This window comes from Engraulis encrasicolus, chromosome 7, assembly GCF_034702125.1.
Source record: "Engraulis encrasicolus isolate BLACKSEA-1 chromosome 7, IST_EnEncr_1.0, whole genome shotgun sequence".
Taxonomy (NCBI): Eukaryota; Metazoa; Chordata; class Actinopteri; order Clupeiformes; family Engraulidae; genus Engraulis; species Engraulis encrasicolus.
The window spans coordinates 7,258,791-7,277,266 of NC_085863.1; the positions used below are offsets into that span (position 1 = coordinate 7,258,791).

Below are 18,476 nucleotides of genomic sequence, written 5' to 3' on the forward strand. Positions count from 1 at the left end.
TGCCCAAAATTCAAAGTCATTGATGTTGTGTGTTTTGGCGCCCCCCTGAAGGCGGCTTCTGGAAGGCAGGCAGGCAGAGAGGCAGATATGCAGGCAGACAGACAGACAGACAGACAGACAGGCATGGCTAGTGAAATACCTGGCCTAACTCCAGGGGCCAGGTAATGAATGCCTAATGTCAGTCCTGTCTGAACTGGGAGAGAACTGCTGTATAAATGCCTCCACTGCTCTGTACTAGGGGTGGTACGGTTCACAAAATTCACGGTTCGGTTCTCATCGCGGTGTCAAGATCACGGTTTTCGGTTCTCTACGGTTCTTTTTTTTTTTAGTTTATGATAAATGGTGCACTGGCTAATAGAATCAGACTTATCACTAAATATCCTACATATGGTTTGTATAGGCTTATTATGTGAAAATGGTGTGATTTTAATTGTGTCATCCTCTGATTTGGTCTTATACGTTATAATGTTTTAATCAGAGAGACTGGATAAGATACTCCTAGAATCTCTGTTTTACATATTTTTCTGGGCAGTACATGAATTGCGGTTTGCGATGGATTGCACGGTTCGGTTCGGTATGTGTGTGAATTGTACGGTTTCGGTTTTCGGTGCGGTTTGTGCCATCCCTACTGTGTACTGTACAGTATGTTCATGATTGCTTGGTTGTCTGAGACGGGCCTTTAATGACATTGCAGAACAAGATGTGATCGTGTCCATAAATCTTTATAGTTGTGTTGTATGTTTGTTTGCTGCTTGTGTTGTGGGTTTCTGTATGTGACAATACATTCTGAAAGTGAAAGTGTGATTTTTTAACGTAATATATTTTGGTTTGTTTGTTTATTTCTGCTTGTGTTTGTTTTGCGTAGACGACAAGACGTTCCAATGTGAGATCTGCTCGCGGTTCTTCTCGACCAATAGCAACCTGTCGAAGCACAAGAAGAAGCATGGGGAGAAGCTGTACGCATGCCAGGTCTGCAACAAGATGTTCTACCGCAAGGACGTCATGCAGGACCACCAGCGACGACACGTCATGGGTGAGGCGCACGCACGCACACGCAGACACACACATACACACACATACACACACACACACACACACACACACACACACACACACACACACACACACCAGAGGAGACACCTCAAGGGTGAGGCACAGGGAACACACACACACACACACACACACACACACACACACACACACACACACACACACACACACACACACACACACACACACACACACACACACACACACACACACACACACACACACACCAATGTAGGAGAGTAGAGCATTGACACTAGTAAGTAAGGATGGAATCTCTGATCTTCAGCAAAGCCAACTTAGCCGGAGCTACTTTGGTACCCAAATGCAGAAGGTGCCAGGGCTCTAGCCTGATTATCCTCGACTTTCAAAACCTTGTCGAGACTTGGTCTGACCAAGAGCATAACTCAATTAATATTTCCCAAACGGCATTTCCCAAATGGCCTCTTGTGTGCTTCCCAACAAAGTGGGAGGAGTTCCCGTATTTGTGGGAACTCAGAATGTACTTGCATTGACTCTTGACCTGACTGGTAGCAAGGCTGAAGCTGTTGCATTACTAGGAGGGCACGACCTGGCTAACAGGGCTCTACCTGTAGTCATAGTCACGTAATACAGGATTCAAGAGTGACATTGACTGTTGACTGGGGGGGCGCTGTGGCGCAGCGCGCTAAGCCCCCCACAATTGGGCTTGCATGCCCATGGGGACCCCGGTTCGAGTCCGGCCCGGGTAATTTCCCGATCCCACCCTGTCTCTCTGTCCCGCTCGCTTCCTGTCACCATCTCAGACTGTCCTATCAACTAAAGGCATAAAAGAAAGAAATTGAGTGTTGACTGAAGATTTGCCCCCCACAGGGCCGAAGAGCTTGAGGAGGGAAGAGCTGGAGACCAGCGGGGAGGAGAATACCAAGTACCGCAAGGAGCCCTCCGCATGCCCCATATGTGGCAAGGTGAGGAGGTGGAGGAGGAGGAGGAGGTGGGGGGAGCAGGAGGAGGAGGAGGAAGAGGTGTTGGTAGAGGAGGAGGAGGAGGAAGAGCATGAAGAGGTGTTGGTAGAGGAGGAGGAGGAGGAAGAGCATGAAGAGGTGTTGGTGGAGGAAGGGGAGGAGGAAGTGAAGGAGAAAGAAGAGGAGGTCAAGGAGGAAGAAGAAGAGGAGGAGGAGGAAGAGATGGAGGAGGAGGAAGAGGTGTTGGTGGAGGAGGAAGAGGTAGAGGAAGAAGAGGAGAGTTAGAGCCAGGTGGGGAAGGAGCCCTCAGCATGCCCCATATGTGGCAAGGTGAGCAGGAGGAGGAAGAGGAGGCATCTAAATGAATTCAAGGCATCTACAGTGAGGAGAATAAGTATTTGATCCCTTGCTGATTTTGTTGGTTTGCCCACTAATAAAGACATGATCATTCTATAATATTAATGATAAAATGTATTCTAATATAGAGGGACAGAATATCAAAAAGAAAATCCAGAAAATAACTTTGAAGAATATATTTTAATTGATTTGTAATCCATTGAGGAAAATAAGTATTTGACCCCCCTAGTCAAAGAAGACAAAATACTTGGTGGCAAAGCCCTTCTTTCTCATACAGAGGTCAGATGTTTCTTTCAGTTAATGACAATGTTTGTGGATATATTAGAAAGGATTTTTGTTCACTTTTCTTTGCAGATCATCTCTAAATCACTTAAGTTGTATGACTCTAGCTTGCCAAATGGGAGCTTCTGTTCCCTTCACAGGATTATTATAGGGTTAATGTTTGGAAACTGTCTAGGCCACTTCATGACCTTAATGTGCTTCTGCTTGAGCTACTCCTTCGTTGCTTGGGCTGTACGTTATGGATTATTATCATTTTGGGAGGCCAATCCATGACCCACCTTCAGTCTAGTGGTGGTGCGAAAGAGGTTGGCATGCAGCATTTTACGTTTACATGTCTCCCTCCATTCATTTCTTGACGATGTGAAGTTGTCCTGTGTCTTGGCCAGACAAACAACCTCAAAACATAATGTTACCACTTTCGTTTATGATGTTGGAGAAGGTGTTGTTCTTGGGATCATAGGCAGCATTTCTCTTCCTCCAAACACATCGAGTTTTGTTAATAGTAAACAGTTTGATTTTGGTGTCATCTGATTCCAGCACCTCCCAATCATATCCTATTCCAGTTTGACGTTCATTGGCAAACCTCAGGTGAGCCTGAACAGGTTCCTTCTGAAGCCGGGGTACCATACATGCACTGCAGGATTTTAATCCGCTGTGGTATCAAGTGTTTCCAATAGTTTTCTTAGTGATTGAGATCCCAGCTGCCTTGAGATAATTTCCTCGGTCCTCCCATACAGTTTTAAGGTGCTTTATCTCCTTTTTTCTGATTATTTAATTCCCACAAGGTCAAATCTTGTATGGAACCAGAGACAGGCCTAAGATAGATGATTGATGATCATTTTGTATGTCCTAAAATTGGGAAGAAATGCACCAACAGTTTGCTCTTTAATATCCAGGAGCCCATTTCAGCCTTGTTGAGTTCTAAAATCTTGTCCCTGACATCCTTTGACAGCTTTGTGGTCTGTCCCATGTTGGCGAGTTTAGTTTGATTGATTGACTGATTCTATGGACTGATTTCTGCAGATTCAATGTGTCTTTTGTGCAGGTTACTATTAACAGGTGTGTTCAGTTCAGATAACAAGTTGATTGGAAGTGCCATTTGATCTGCGGGATCAGAACTCTAAATGGTTGGCAGGGGATCAAATACTTATTTCCCTCAATTAAATATAAATCAATTATTATATATTCTTTAGAGTTAGTTTCTGGATTTTCTTTTTGATATTCTGTCTCTCCATATTAGAATACATATTATCATTAACATTAAAGACTGATCATGTCTTTATTAGTGGGCAAACCAACAAAATCAGCAAGGGATCAAATACTTATTCTCCTCACTGTAAATGTACAATAACTTCAGAGTTGTCCTTCAGTTCGTCATGTTTTTTTGATCGAACAGAGGACAAAATTTACAAAATTATGGTACAAATTCGATCATTATTGTACATCTGGCAACACTGAATCTGTCCCTGCTTTCTTGCCCAGGTGTTCTCGTGCCGGAGCAACATGAATAAGCACCTGTTGACCCACGGAGATAAGAAGTACACCTGTGAGATCTGCGGACGCAAGTTCTTCAGAGTCGACGTCCTGCGAGACCACATACACGTACACTTCAAGGTGACCACACGCACACGCACGCACACACACACAGCTGTGACCTAAGCGACTAGGTCAAGGTCAAGGTGACCTGACCTGACCACACACATGCACACACACACACACTTTTGCACTTCAAGGTTATCTATACCGTACTGTATATGTCCACTAGAAGCTGAACACATTTGTAATGTTGACATCAAGAAGCTGGGTTGTGCAATAAAAACACTGTGTACATCTTTCTGGAAAAAAAATGAGTTGCATATGGGCCAGCACTTTCACAATCGCATAAAAGTGGAGCCTGCTCCGAGCTGAAAATTGTTATTAATTTGTGGAAGTTGCCTTAAGGCGGAGAAACGAGCCGTACAACTTCTCACATTAAGACTCTGTGAGTCGCGTTTATTAAGTTATTATAACTGACTAAAAACATGGCGCCGCGCATGACAGAAAAGCCGGCAACATTAAACGTCATCGGAACTCTTAAAGGGACCGCATCTATAAAGTGAACAGAACAGTGGAGATGACCAACAGCATAACATATAACCGAATACACAAATGATTAAGTGAATTATGTCAGTTGAGAAAGCACTATACCAGGGGTTCCCAACCTTTTCCAACTTGGGGCCCACTCGAAATTGTCACATATGTTCCGGGCCCACCTCTGACCCGATTACGAATAAAATTCACATAAATCAGCAGTAACACACACCACAATATGATTATAATTTGTAGAAAATGATTTCAAGGCCCACTTGAAATACCTTCAGGGCACATCAGTGGGCCCCAGCCCCTAGGTTGAAAATCACAGCACTACACATTCATTATTATGTTCATGATCAGGACATTGCTCTGATGGACGAGCAGGAGAGGGAGGAGTTTATCAGGAAGATCGGCATCTCCATGGAAACCAGCGACGACAACACAGACGAGGAAGACGGCAAAGACGACCCAGAGCACCACAGATACACATGCAAGAAATGCCAGGTACACACACACACACACGCACGCACGCACGCACGCACGCACGCACGCACGCACGCACGCGCGCACACACACACACACACACACACACACACACACACACACACACACACACACACACACACACACACACACACACACACACACACACACAACCCCGAACACCACAGATACACATGCAAGAAATGCCAGGTACACACACACACACACACACACACACACACACACACACACACACACACACACACACACACACACACACACACACACACACACAACCCCGAACACCACAGATACACATGCAAGAAATGCCAGGTACACACACACACACACACACACACACACACACACACACACACAAGGCTAGGAGTACCACAAATATACTTGCTAAAAATGCCAGGTAGACACACACACACACACACACACACACACACACACACACACACACACAAAGATGACCAAGGACCCGTCTCCCCGGTGTGTCTTGCCTATACCTCTCCCCAGGTGACGTTTGCGAAGGGCCGTGACTACCTGAAGCACATCATGGACCTGCATAAGGAGCGCGGCTACGGCTGCGTCATCTGCAATCGCCGCTTCGCCCTCAAGGCCACCTACAACGCCCACCTCGTCATCCACCGCGAGCAGCTGCCCGACCCTGCTGTGCAGCGGTAAGCTGCATTACACTACACTACATTACATTGCATAGTAGTTATTTAGGAATAGGGTATTGGTTACAGCCCACCTCGTCATCCACCGCGAGCAGCTACCTGACCCTGCTGTACAGCGGTAAGCTGCATTACACTGCAGTTATTTAGGAACAGGGTACTGGTTACAGTCCACACTACATTACACTGCAGGAGCAGGGTATTGGTTACAGTCCACATTATATTACACTGCAGTTATTTAGGAACAGGGTATTGGTTACAGTCCACCTCGTCATCCACCGAGAGCAGCTACCCTGCACTATATTACACTATATTTTGGGATATTGTGTCTGTGTGTGTGTGTGTGTGTGTGTGTGTGTGTGTGTGTGTGTGTGTGTGTGTGTGTGTGTGTGTGTGTGTGTGTGTGTGTGTGTGTGTGTGTGTGTGTGTGTGTGTGTGTGTGTGTGCGCGCGTGTGCGTGCGTGCGTGCGTGCGTGTGTGTGCTGAGGGGAATCCTTCTTTTTCACAGTGTCTCTCGTGTGTGTGTGTGTGTGTGTGTGTGTGTGTGTGTGTGTGTGTTAAGAGGAATTCTTCTTATTCACCGTGTCTCTCCTGTGTGTTGTGTTTCTGACCCGTGTGTGTGTGCGTGCCTGTGTGTGTTTTAAGGGTAATTGTTCTTATTCACGTGTCTCTCCTGTGTGTTGCGTCTTTGACCCCTACAGCTATATCCACCCGTGTGAAATGTGTGGGCGGATCTTCAACAGCATTGGCAACCTGGAGAGACACAAAATCATCCACACAGGTAAGGCTGCAGTGTACTGTATATACCATTACCTTGACTTCATAAGAGACAGAGACACTACAATCCACACAGGTGAGGCTGTAGTGTACATACCGTTGCCTTGACTTTTTAAGAGACAGAAGCACTACATTACGCATTACTAGGGCTGGGAATCGATCCAAATTTCCTGGATCGATTCGATTCCGATCCAGAAGGTCACGATCCGATTCGATCCACGATCCGATTCAATTCGATTCGATGTCAATCTTCTGTATTGCTGGGTTGTCACTTTAACCCATTTATGTCTTGAATTCTAAGACCGGCTATATAAACCAAAATATCTCAGCATTTGACGCCCACACAAACATGACATACCTTGGTATGACAGAAGCAAGCAGGAAACTTGGTATTAGAGTGAACGGTGGGAAAAGACTGGCACTATTTACTTGAACAGGCCATGTGTATTTATGCATGTATCCTACATGAATGTGAAAGAGAGCTACAGGATGTGGTTGAGAAAATAGCGCCTATAATTATCGGCCAAAGATCGATCCACAAAGTTGTGAATCGATATTGCAATTTTCAATCATGAATCGATATTGAATTGCAGATCGATCTTTTGAACCCAGCCCTACGCATTACTGTACAACTGAGGCCACAGAAAGAATATGACTCAGCACTCTGTACTATGCCCTTGCTGTCATCCAAAAACCAGACTGCCCCTGTTAAATGACAATAAATGCAGTTCGTCTGTCAATGGCTATGTTAACATGAGGCAGTTATTTCAGAATTAACTCCATTTAACCCTTATGTTGTGTTCGGGTCATTTTTGACCCGTTTTCAAGTTTTAGTGTGAAAAAAACACACTTTCTTTTATTTTCTTGGAATAAGGCTTCATCTAATCCTCAGTCACAATCATTTCAACACAAAAAAATATGTTTTATCATTTTAGTAAATTTTAAAGGTCCAAAAAAAAAAAAGTTACATCTGTGGTGTTCGGGGGTCAAAATTGACCCGGTATAGATTTTTGGTTGTTTTATGCATTTCTGAAAAGCTGTTGGTTGCCCTTTGTCTTCAGTTTGGTGATTTATGGTGAGGAAAATATATTTCTCGCCTGAACTTTTTTTTGCCAGCTTTTTGACATTACAAATCCAATATGGCCACTGGACAGTCCCATACACTACAATATGTCATATCTCCTGTTGTGAAAGGAGTACAGATGTATTTCTGGTGTCTACTCATATGTTGTCATGGTCAGGGAATCCATTTCTGCATTGTATAATTAGATTTTTTGCACATTTGCTTTCAAAATACATTTTTGTAGATTATTTTTTCCAAAAAAACGTATCAAAAATTCGTAATGGCACCCAAACCTGTAGAACTGGTCTTATACTTTCCATAAAGTTGATGTGGCAATGACATAATGGTCCATGTTCATGGCATAGGGGATTCAGATGAATAGTGTGACTTTTTTCATGTTCATTGAGGTGTTCATTTCCAATACCTTTGCATTGGATTGGCGGAATAGCTGTGACTCTGACAGAATTGTTATTTTGTATATTTACCACACTAAAATCATATAAATATTGAAAAACACCAAGTCAACATATTTAAACATTAATTTTATGCACTGAAAAACTAATTTAGTTGACATTTGGTCTTTATCCTGCTATAAATCTCTTTGGGTTGGTTTGGACCCGAACACCACAAATGCCACTCTTGATGATATTTTTTAATATTAGAGAAAAACTAATAAAATAAATTTGGGGATTGTTGTACTCTCATATCAGCTGTAATACATGGACAACATAATCACTAATTGTATCACTTTGGGAGGTATTAATAGTGAATTTATGCAGATTTTAATAGTTTTGGTCATCAAAAACGATTTGCATAATGTAATATAAAAGATCTTTAAAGTCAAAAAGATGAATACATCAAGTAATATTTCCATGGATATGAATACATACCAAGTTAGCCATGAGATGAAAAACAATATTTGATGATAACTAGTGTTTTTAGGTATTTTATAGCTGAGTTTTGTTATCACGAGTCAAAAATGACCCGAACACCATAGGTGTATGCAGCTTATGAACACAACACAAGGGCTAAGTCTGAACAAAGGTCAATTCCGCTTTGAAAATGTCCTGTTAACGCTTCACAATTTGGAATTAAATGAATGATCAAAGTAAACTGGACGGAATTATTTGATTTGAAAAATGTCATGTAAACGTAGCCAATGCTGAATCTGTAACAATAACAGTACATCTAATTTGTGTACAGCTTTTTATGGTACTCAAAGAGAGGTTGTACAATGAACACTTTCTGATTGACTCTACTCTCCACTTCACTCATTAGTGGTTGATTGTACAATTTGTGTTGAAAAGTCGTCAGACATGGGATCTTCCATTACAAAATACTGTATATCAATTATATGAATTGGGGCATGTCTGCGTTGTTTTGTTGATCAGTAAAGTCTATTTGCTCAGGCCTATAGGTGTGAACAGCCACAGCTGTGAGGCATTTTCTATTTCCTCATTGACCTCATTCACATTACCACAGTCATCTGGTTATTGGAATGAACAGGTTATTGGAGCATGTTCATCGTTTGTTTACATGCAGTCTGTCGGTTGCATGTGTACCACTCAAGTGTGTGACATGAAACTGGAATTCAAGGCTTGTGACTGGCTACTTATCTCTACAGAATGTCAATAACACGATAATAACCTGTTCAAGGTGTTAACATGTCTTGAGATATCAGTTTATTAATCAAAAATGTACCTGTGCGAATCGGATTTCACATAAAACGATAACTGCAATAAACCGATTATTATTTAACTGTTTACTCAGTCTATTTGAGTATTTGAATGAACTGTTTACTCCAAAAACCTGATTATAAACTGTTCATTGATGTGCATTTCCTCCTGTCTTTAGGTGTGAAGAGCCATAGTTGTGAGCAGTGTGGCAAGTCGTTTGCCCGTAAGGACATGCTGAAGGAGCACCTGAGAGTACACGACAACATACGAGACTTCCTCTGTGCAGAGTGCGGAAAAGGTGAGCACATCACATTACACTAAACCACACCTGACTAGAACAGGTGTTAACATTCATTAAAGATGAACAGGGGGATTACTAAGAAGCTGGTTAAGTAGTAAACCGGGTTAAGTTAAGCTTCTGGTAGAGGTAAACCATCTCTCTCTCTCTCTCTCTCTCTCTTTCTCTCTCTCTCTCTCTCTCTCTCTCTCTCTCTCTCTCTCTCTCTCTCTCTCTCTCTCTCTCTCTCTCTCTCTCTCTCTCTCTCTCTCTCTCTCTCTCTCTCTCTCTCTCTCTCTCTCCTCTAGGCATGAAGACTAAGCATGCTCTTCGTCACCACATGAAGCTGCATAAGGGTATTAAGGAGTACGAGTGTAAAGAGTGCAACCGCAAGTTCGCCCAGAAGGTCAACATGCTCAAACACTACAAGAGGCACACAGGTAAATAAAAGAAAATACTGACAAATACAAGAGACACCTCAATCTTTCTTTCTTTCTTTCTTCTCTATCTATCTTCTCCCTTATCTAAAAGTTGCATTGCAGTGTCAATAAATCACTTGTGTTTGTTAAGTAATAGTCTGTGTTAATAATATGTGTAATATTGTGTGTGATACTGTGTGTGCAATGTGCAGGTATAAAGGATCTAAAGTATAAAGTATAAAGGACTTACTAGTGTGTGTGTGGTATTGTGTTTTCAGGTATAAAGGACTTCATGTGTGAGCTGTGTGGAAAGACCTTCAGTGAGAGGAACACCATGGAGACACACAAACTCATACACACAGGTAACCACGGAGACACACAAACTCATACGCACAGGTAACCACGGAGACACACAAACTCATACGCACAGGTAACCACGGAGACACACAAACTCATAGACACAGGCAACCATGGAGACACACAAGCTCATACACACACAGGTTAGTTACCATGGAGACACACAAGCTCATACACACAGGTTAGTTACCATGGAGACACATAAACTCATACACATAGGTAAACATGGAGACACACAAACTCATACACACAGGTAACCACGGAGACACACAAACTCACACACACAGGTAACCACGGAGACACACAAACTCATACGTACACAGTTTAGTTACCATGGAGACACACAAACTCATACACATAGGTAACCATGGAGACACACAAACTCATACACATAGGTAACCATGGAGACACACAAGCTCATACACACAGGTAACCATGGAGACACACAAACTCATACACACAGGTCAGTTACCATGGAGACACACAATCTCATACACACAGGTAGCCATGGAGACACACAAACTCATACACACAGGTAACCATGGAGACACACAAGCTCATACACACACAGGTTAGTTACCATGGAGACACACAATCTCACAGCCTATCTCTCTCTCTCTCTCTCTCTCTCTCTCTCTCTCTCTCTCTCTCTCTCTCTCTCTCTCTCTCTCTCTTTCTTTCTCTCTCTCTCTCTCTCCCCCTCCCCCCCCTTCCTCTCCCTCTCTCCCTCCCTCCTTCTCTAGTGGGTAAGACGTGGTCGTGTGCGGTGTGTGATAAGAAGTATGTGACCGAGTACATGCTCCAGAAACACATGCAGCTGACGCACGAGAAGGTGGAGGCCCAGAGCTGCCACCTGTGTGGCACCAAGGTGTCCACGCGCGCCTCCATGAACAGGCACATGCGGAGAAAACACCCAGAGGTAACCACACACACACACACACACACACACACACACACACACACACACACACCAAGGTGTCCACGCGCGCCTCCATGAACAGGCACATGCGGAGAAAACACCCAGAGGTAACCACACACACACACACACACACACCCCAAGGTGTCCACGCGCGCCTCCATGAACCGACACATGAGGAGAAAACACCCAGAGGTACACACACACACACACACACACACACACACACACACACACACACACCAAGGTGTCCACGCGCGCCTCTATGAACCGACACATGAGGAGGAAGCACCCCGAGGTAACCACACACACACACACACACACACACACACACACACACACACACACACACACACCAAGGTGTCCACGCGTGCCTCCATGAATAAGCACATGAGGAGAAAACACCCAGAGGTAACCACACACACACACACACACACACACACACACACCAAGGTGTCCACGCGTGCCTCCATGAATAAGCACATGAGGAGAAAACACCCAGAGGTAACCACACACACACACACACACACACACACACCAAGGTGTCCACGCGCGCCTCCATGAACCGACACATGAGGAGGAAACACCCTGAGGTAACCACACACACACACACACACACACACACACACACACACACACCAAGGTGTCCACATGCGCATCCTTGAACTGACACTGTCAGTGCATCACCCCGAGGTGAAGAAGATGTACCTCACACACACACACACACACACACACACACACACACACACACACACACACACACACACACACACACACACACACACACACACACACACACACACACTTTAAACAGCTTGTTAATGCTAATTCGTGTTGTTGTTGTTGTTGTGTGACTGTGTAACAGGTGGTGATGGTGAGGATCGATGAGTTTGACAGCCTCGGGACCTCCACCATAGACGCCTCCACCATCAGCATCGTGCAGGTCTGGTCATGGGATCATGGTGGCACACCACACCGTCTCTGCTTACACCACTATATCAGAGAGAGTAGAGAGAGAGGTTCCATTGGCCCATTGTTTCCGGGTTCTATTATTGCCGGGGGGGGGATCCCCTTTAGGCAGACCTAAGGACTGTTCTATTCAATGCTAGGAGTATTATGACACGCCCCTTTAGACAGACCGGAACCTGGTCATGTTAGGTGCCCATAGCAACCTATTACAATGGCATATCTACAAGGAGATTGCATGGGTGAATTGCATGGGTGAATTGCATGGCTGAATTGCATGGGTGAATTGCATGGCTGAATTGCATGGCTGAATTGCATGGCTGAATTGCATGGCTGAATTGCATGGCTGAATTGCACATGAATACAAAAGGGGGCAGCGCCCAAACGAAGCCCCAAGGGAACAGTGCAGAGGGCCGTTGTTCTGTCGAGATGTGTTGCCTCGTCGAGATGAGCGACCGGTCGCCCTATTCGATAGTGGTGTTCTATCGATTTGCGATGCCTCATCTAAATGAGCGACCTTGATTTTCCTCGGAAGGCGTTTCAATCGGACTGTTTTAATAACCATTACTTTGTTTATTTAACGGACAGTTGTGTGCAATCGTTCGTGCGGAGTTTAATAAGAATGTGCGGCTGCTGACCACTAAAAAACCGTGAGCCTCTCGTTTGAGCACGTGCCATATGAAAGAGACTGAGTTGAGTTTGCGCAAATACTGGAGAAAGTGTTTGGGATCAGGGCCTGGCTACGGGTTGTTTAATGCAGTCATTTGCTGTTGGTTTGGTTTCAATGCGACGTGGGCTCGCAAGGCAAATTGCCACATGGGTCATTCCACGCCAAATCAACAAGAGCCCGCGTACTTAGGTCTCAAAAAATTCTGAAAATATTACCAAGTGTACCCATGGTACTTAAAAGAAACACTGTACATTTATTTGAATGTAAGATGTATACTCTCCATGTTACAGCCAATTTTACTGGGGGAGGGGGGTGCCCATTTTGTTCACACTCTTTTTTTTGTCAAAGTTCACAAGCCCGTAGCTCAATAACTAAACCATGTAGGAAGTTCAAATTTGGCATGCTGGTACATAGATAGGAATAGTTTGTTGCAAAACTGTCAGTTTTGGTCTGTATGATCCTGAATCGTCATGGCATTCCCTCAAAGATGATACAAATTGTACTGGAGTTTTTGGCTGTGCTCTGTTTAGGCCTTCAGAAGACATATTTGTGCCCAACATAGCCTCTTGATTTTTTTCCCTTGTAGAGACAAGTAGCAACACTCTCATAAAAATCTATAAATAGAAAGGAAACCCCATTAGTGTTTGACCAGAAGACCTCACAAGTCTGACAAATCATTTTGGGTGTCATTTTCAGAGCTCCAGAACCCCTTGTGGGATTGTCCACAGATTTTTATTTTATTTTTTTCTTCATTCTCCATGAATTCTTCTTTTTAAAAATGCAAATGAGACTTGTCTTATGTGATGTTTTCTTTTGTAATTTCCAACCTGAACATGGGCAACATGCACATTGAGGGCAATATGTTTTCTATGCGTTTCTTCCGCTGCCATCTGCTGGTCAAAAAAAGTAACAACATGACTCCTTGTGCCTGACCTACTGTCTCTTTTGGTGTGCGAACCTGCTCCCACATTGAACGCTCCTGAAATCATTTAAATTGAAAGGGATACCTGCACCCCTGCACAGGGACTCTCGGGTGATCATGTCTGGGCAAAATTTGCATTTGATTATTTAGCCTTTACATTAAATGTTATCGAAATCATGTTGCTCTCTTTTTGCATTTTGCCCATGTATAGGGTGGAAATTACAAAAGAAAACATCACATAAGACAAGTCTCATTGGCATTTTTAAAAAGAAGACTTCATGGAGAATGAAGAAAAATATAAAATAAAAATCTGTGGACAATCCCACAAGGTGTTCTGGTGCTCTGAAAATGACACCCAAAATGATTTGTCAGACTTGTGAGGTCTTCTGGTCAAACACCGAAGGGGTTTCCTTTCTATTTATAGATTTTTATGGGAGTGTTTCTACTTGTATCTACAAGGGAAAAAAATCATGAGGCTATGTTGGGCACAAATATGTCTTCTGAAGGCCTAAACAGAGCACAGCCAAAAACTCCAGTACAATTTGTATCATCTTTGAGGGAATGCCATGACGATGCAGGATCATACAGACCAAAACTGACAGTTTTGCAACAAACTATTCCTATCTATGTACCAGCATGCCAAATTTGAGCTTCCTACATGGTTTAGTTCTTAAGGTACGGGCTTGTGAACTTTGACAAAAAAAAGAGTGTGAACAAAATGGGCGCCCCCCTCCCCCAGTGAAATTGGCTGTAACATGGAGAGTATACATCTTACATTCAAATAAAGTAACAGTGTTTCTCTTAAGTACCATGGGTACACTCAGTAATATTTTCAGAATTTTTTGAGACCTAAGTGTGCGGGCTCTTGTTGATTTGGCGTGGAATGACCCACATGAAATCATGTGCTATGGGGATAGGCTAAACAAGCGCGCTAGATATTCCCAGATAGCAGATATGTATTGTGGCTTTGTTTTGGCAGATGTCTGTCTTTTAATGACCGGAATCATATTTTCATAACATCCCCACCAGTGCATTTCTTATTACCATGTTCAGGCATTTTACAATGCAGTCGATTCAAATTCTTGAGTGAAAAGGGTGGAGGGAGCATTTTGACAGCTCAATCAGAGGTGGCGATTTTTTTCCATTTTGCAATGAGAACGCCTCCTCTACATAAATAGTATTTTCTGATCGATGTTACAATGTTCGAGGCTGAGTGTGTGAGCGATTAAGGTTAGGCCTAGGCAACAAAGTAGCAAATGTTAGAGGCCACGCTATTTGGCAGATTTTCCAATGATTTGCTGGATGATCCACGCTATTTCCCGTTTTCCTAGACTATGGATGACTGGTGGTAACCTCAGGAGGACATAGACTACAGTTTGAGTCACTAAAGTTGACAGTCTCAGGGGATCCTATGTAACTTGCGGTCTCACAATTCGATGGGCACTCACCCGCGAAAACCACCGCGACTCAGGAGGACATAGACTACATTTTGAGTCACTAAAGTTGACAGTCTCAGGGGATCCTATCGTAACTTGCGGTCTCACAATTCGATGGGCAATCACCCGCTAAAACCAACGCGAGGGTGTGCACATGCGTGCACATGCTCAGTAGCGAAGAGAATCACATCTCGACGGGTAGCTCATATAGACAGTACACCGTGCCATGTTAAAATGGCTTTAATACACTGGCTAATACACTGGCTAATACACTGGCTAATACACTGGCTAATACACTGGCTAATACACTGGCTAATACACTGGCTAATACACTGGCTAATACACTGGCTAATACTCTGGCTAATACTCTGGCTAATACTCTGGCTAATACACTGGCTAATACACTGGCTAATACACTGGCTAATACACTGGCTAATACTCTGGCTAATACACTGGCTAATACACTGGCTAATAATACACTAGCTAATAATATACTGGCTAATACACTGGCTAATACACTGGTTGATTCATTCAAAAAGCCAACATGTTTTGGCCATAGTATGGTTTTCATCAGGACTGAGTCAGTCGACAAAGACCAATTTATCTAAGCTCTTTCTTTTGCACTAGGCTACTTTTGGTATTGTCTAAACCAGTGGTTCTCAAACCTTTTCCATCATTCCCCCCTTTAGAGGGTTTGAATTAGCCTGGCGACGCCATCCATGTACTCCACCCAAAGATTTTGGCTCCGCACATCGTCTGGCAAAAGCCTCGAGCTCGGTTCTCTCAGTGTTTCGCCAATCAGCAAACAGTTGAGAGTGGTGACGTAGAACTCACCCGTGAGCTCCGTTACTGATTGGTTATGGTAACTATATTCACACTTTCGTTTTGTTATTTGTATGCTTTTGCGACGCTATAACTTAACAGGCATGCTAATAAAGCACAATATGGGTTTTATTTGGAACTTCAATTAATTCAAACGATAGAGTAAGATCAGACCATCTCCCATCGTCCACGGAGACGGATTCCTCATGGCTTTTGCCAGACTGATTGACGGAGTCAACAGTCGGCTATTCGCCCAGGCTAGGTTTGAATGCTCCCTCCCCTCAAAAGCAACAGTGGTAGCCTATTCGAGCAGACTGATTTTGCGATCGGTGCACAGAATCAAAGGAAAGGTGACTGGTCATATTAAACAAAGAGGGACTGCAGTCGAATGCAGATGTGTGTTCATTTCCTATGCTATTCAAATTCATGACAATTAATCATGTTGGTGAGGGCTTTAGACTCGAAATCATTTAGACAGGAAATCATTTCCTTGGGGGGGAAAAACCCAAAATTAGATGTCACACGCCCCCCCCCTGAGATGCCTCCGTGCCCCCCCAGGGGGGCTTACGCCCCGCTTTGAGAAACACTGGTCTAAATGTTTATTGTGGGTTGCTTGTAAGTTATGTGTGTCCTAAATGTTCTGAATTGTTCGTATGAGTGGAGATGCCTTGGCTGCAAATCAAATCTACCTTTGGGTACCAATAAAAGTTATCTAATCTAATCTAATCTAATGTGGCCCACAGCCCGGCCTGACCCTGGAGAAGTCGTCTCTGGCGGGAGAGAAGCCGGCGCGCGCCTCTCGCCCCTCCAGGAAGAAACAGAAGCTGCTGCCCCCACCAGAGGGCCCCCCCGAACTCAGCTCCGACTCCGACGAGTACGCCGACTTCACAGCCAAAGGAGCCGCCGACTTTGTAGGGACGGTTGGGGACGAGACCAGCTCGGCCGTGCAGAGCATACAACAGGTCTGTGGAAAAAGTCCAGATGAAATGTGTCTTTTGAACAGGCTGTCATCATGCTTTAGCGTATGTATCGCACGCTAGTGCATTCAGCGTGCTGGTGCGACGCATTTTGAAGTTAAAGCGTGCTCCTCAACGCAACGGTAAAGCGCTTTCATGCACTTTTGACACGTGACGAGGTTTGCACAGTTTTCCCGCCGTGTCAGCGATTTTGTTTGTCACAGCGCATTTCTGTTACTAAACGCAAATATGCTTTGCTGTGCCCTAACCAAAACCACCCCTAAACCTAACCTGTCAGTAAAGCAATGTTTCTGCTGCTTTACTTTTGCCAAGAACAGCGAGATTAGGCGAATTTCTACCTAAATTGTGCCAAAACCAAAACTCTCCCTAAACCTAACCTGTCACAGGGCATTGTGGAGCACGACTTAACTTGAAAATGCGTATTGGACACACGCGATAGTGGGTTCCAATGAGCGCGTCATAGATACGCCTATGCATGATGACATGTGTCTTTTGAATATGTCCGGAATCCTTAACCGTTAACCCATTACTGAAGTATCTAACAACCCTGACTTTGTGGGGACGGTTGGGGACGAGACCAGCTCGGCCGTGCAGAGCATACAACAGGTCTGTGTTGAACGCGGAAAATTAAATAATCAAACGACGCCGCCTTTCCAAACGAAGATTCTAGATGCAACTAACTTCGTTTGCGCGCTTGACGCGATGCGTCCATCTTGCTCACAAGACTCTTGTGCAGTTGGCATGGTTCCTACAACTTAATAGACAGTAATGGATTTTAAGCCATTGATGCCTGATGTTGTGTTGTGCAACGTTGGCCCTGGCGCCTGGAGCTGCATTATGCACCATTCAGGCTCATGAGATTTGAGACAACTTTATTAAAAATCGTTGTTTCTTTGAGATTAATGAACACATTCTAATGGAAGATGAGGGTCTTAGCGTTTAAATGCCTTCTTATTGCATGTTTTCATGTGCTTCAGAGGCTGAGATATTTCGGTTTTTATAGGCTGAGGGCAGCTTTTCTTAAAAAGGGCTTAGGCATTCAGCACCCTTTTTTGCAGGTGCCTTAGGCATCAATGGGTTAAAAAGTGCCATACCATAATGGCAGGTGAGCGGGATAACAGCCTTCACATTCGACCGGTTTCACAAAGTGAATGTGTGATGGAGTGACCATCACTAGGGTTGTGGGTGTGTTCTGACTAACATGCCAAGGAGCCTGGCTCTTTGGTGTAGCGGTCAGAGCCCCGGTTTACTACCCCAGAAGGTCTGGGTTCGAGTCCCAGCTGGGCAACTCTACTCCCCTTCACTACAGAATGGCTTGTCGAAGGCTGT

At 44.1% G+C, this 18,476-nt stretch overlaps 1 protein-coding gene across 1 annotated transcript in view; it reads left to right on the forward strand.

Moving 5' to 3' along the window:
* prdm15 (PR domain containing 15) overlaps positions 1-18,476 on the forward strand; it is a 40,597-nt gene that overhangs the window by 16,116 nt on the left and 6,005 nt on the right. The window contains exons 13-24 of the mRNA XM_063204194.1: positions 866-1,033; positions 1,900-1,994; positions 4,113-4,244; positions 5,064-5,207; positions 5,709-5,872; positions 6,571-6,650; positions 9,564-9,683; positions 9,971-10,102; positions 10,360-10,443; positions 11,182-11,357; positions 12,220-12,297; positions 16,914-17,132. Coding sequence (XP_063060264.1) covers positions 866-1,033; positions 1,900-1,994; positions 4,113-4,244; positions 5,064-5,207; positions 5,709-5,872; positions 6,571-6,650; positions 9,564-9,683; positions 9,971-10,102; positions 10,360-10,443; positions 11,182-11,357; positions 12,220-12,297; positions 16,914-17,132 — 1,592 coding nt within the window. The remainder of the gene's footprint in view (positions 1-865; positions 1,034-1,899; positions 1,995-4,112; positions 4,245-5,063; positions 5,208-5,708; positions 5,873-6,570; positions 6,651-9,563; positions 9,684-9,970; positions 10,103-10,359; positions 10,444-11,181; positions 11,358-12,219; positions 12,298-16,913; positions 17,133-18,476) is intronic.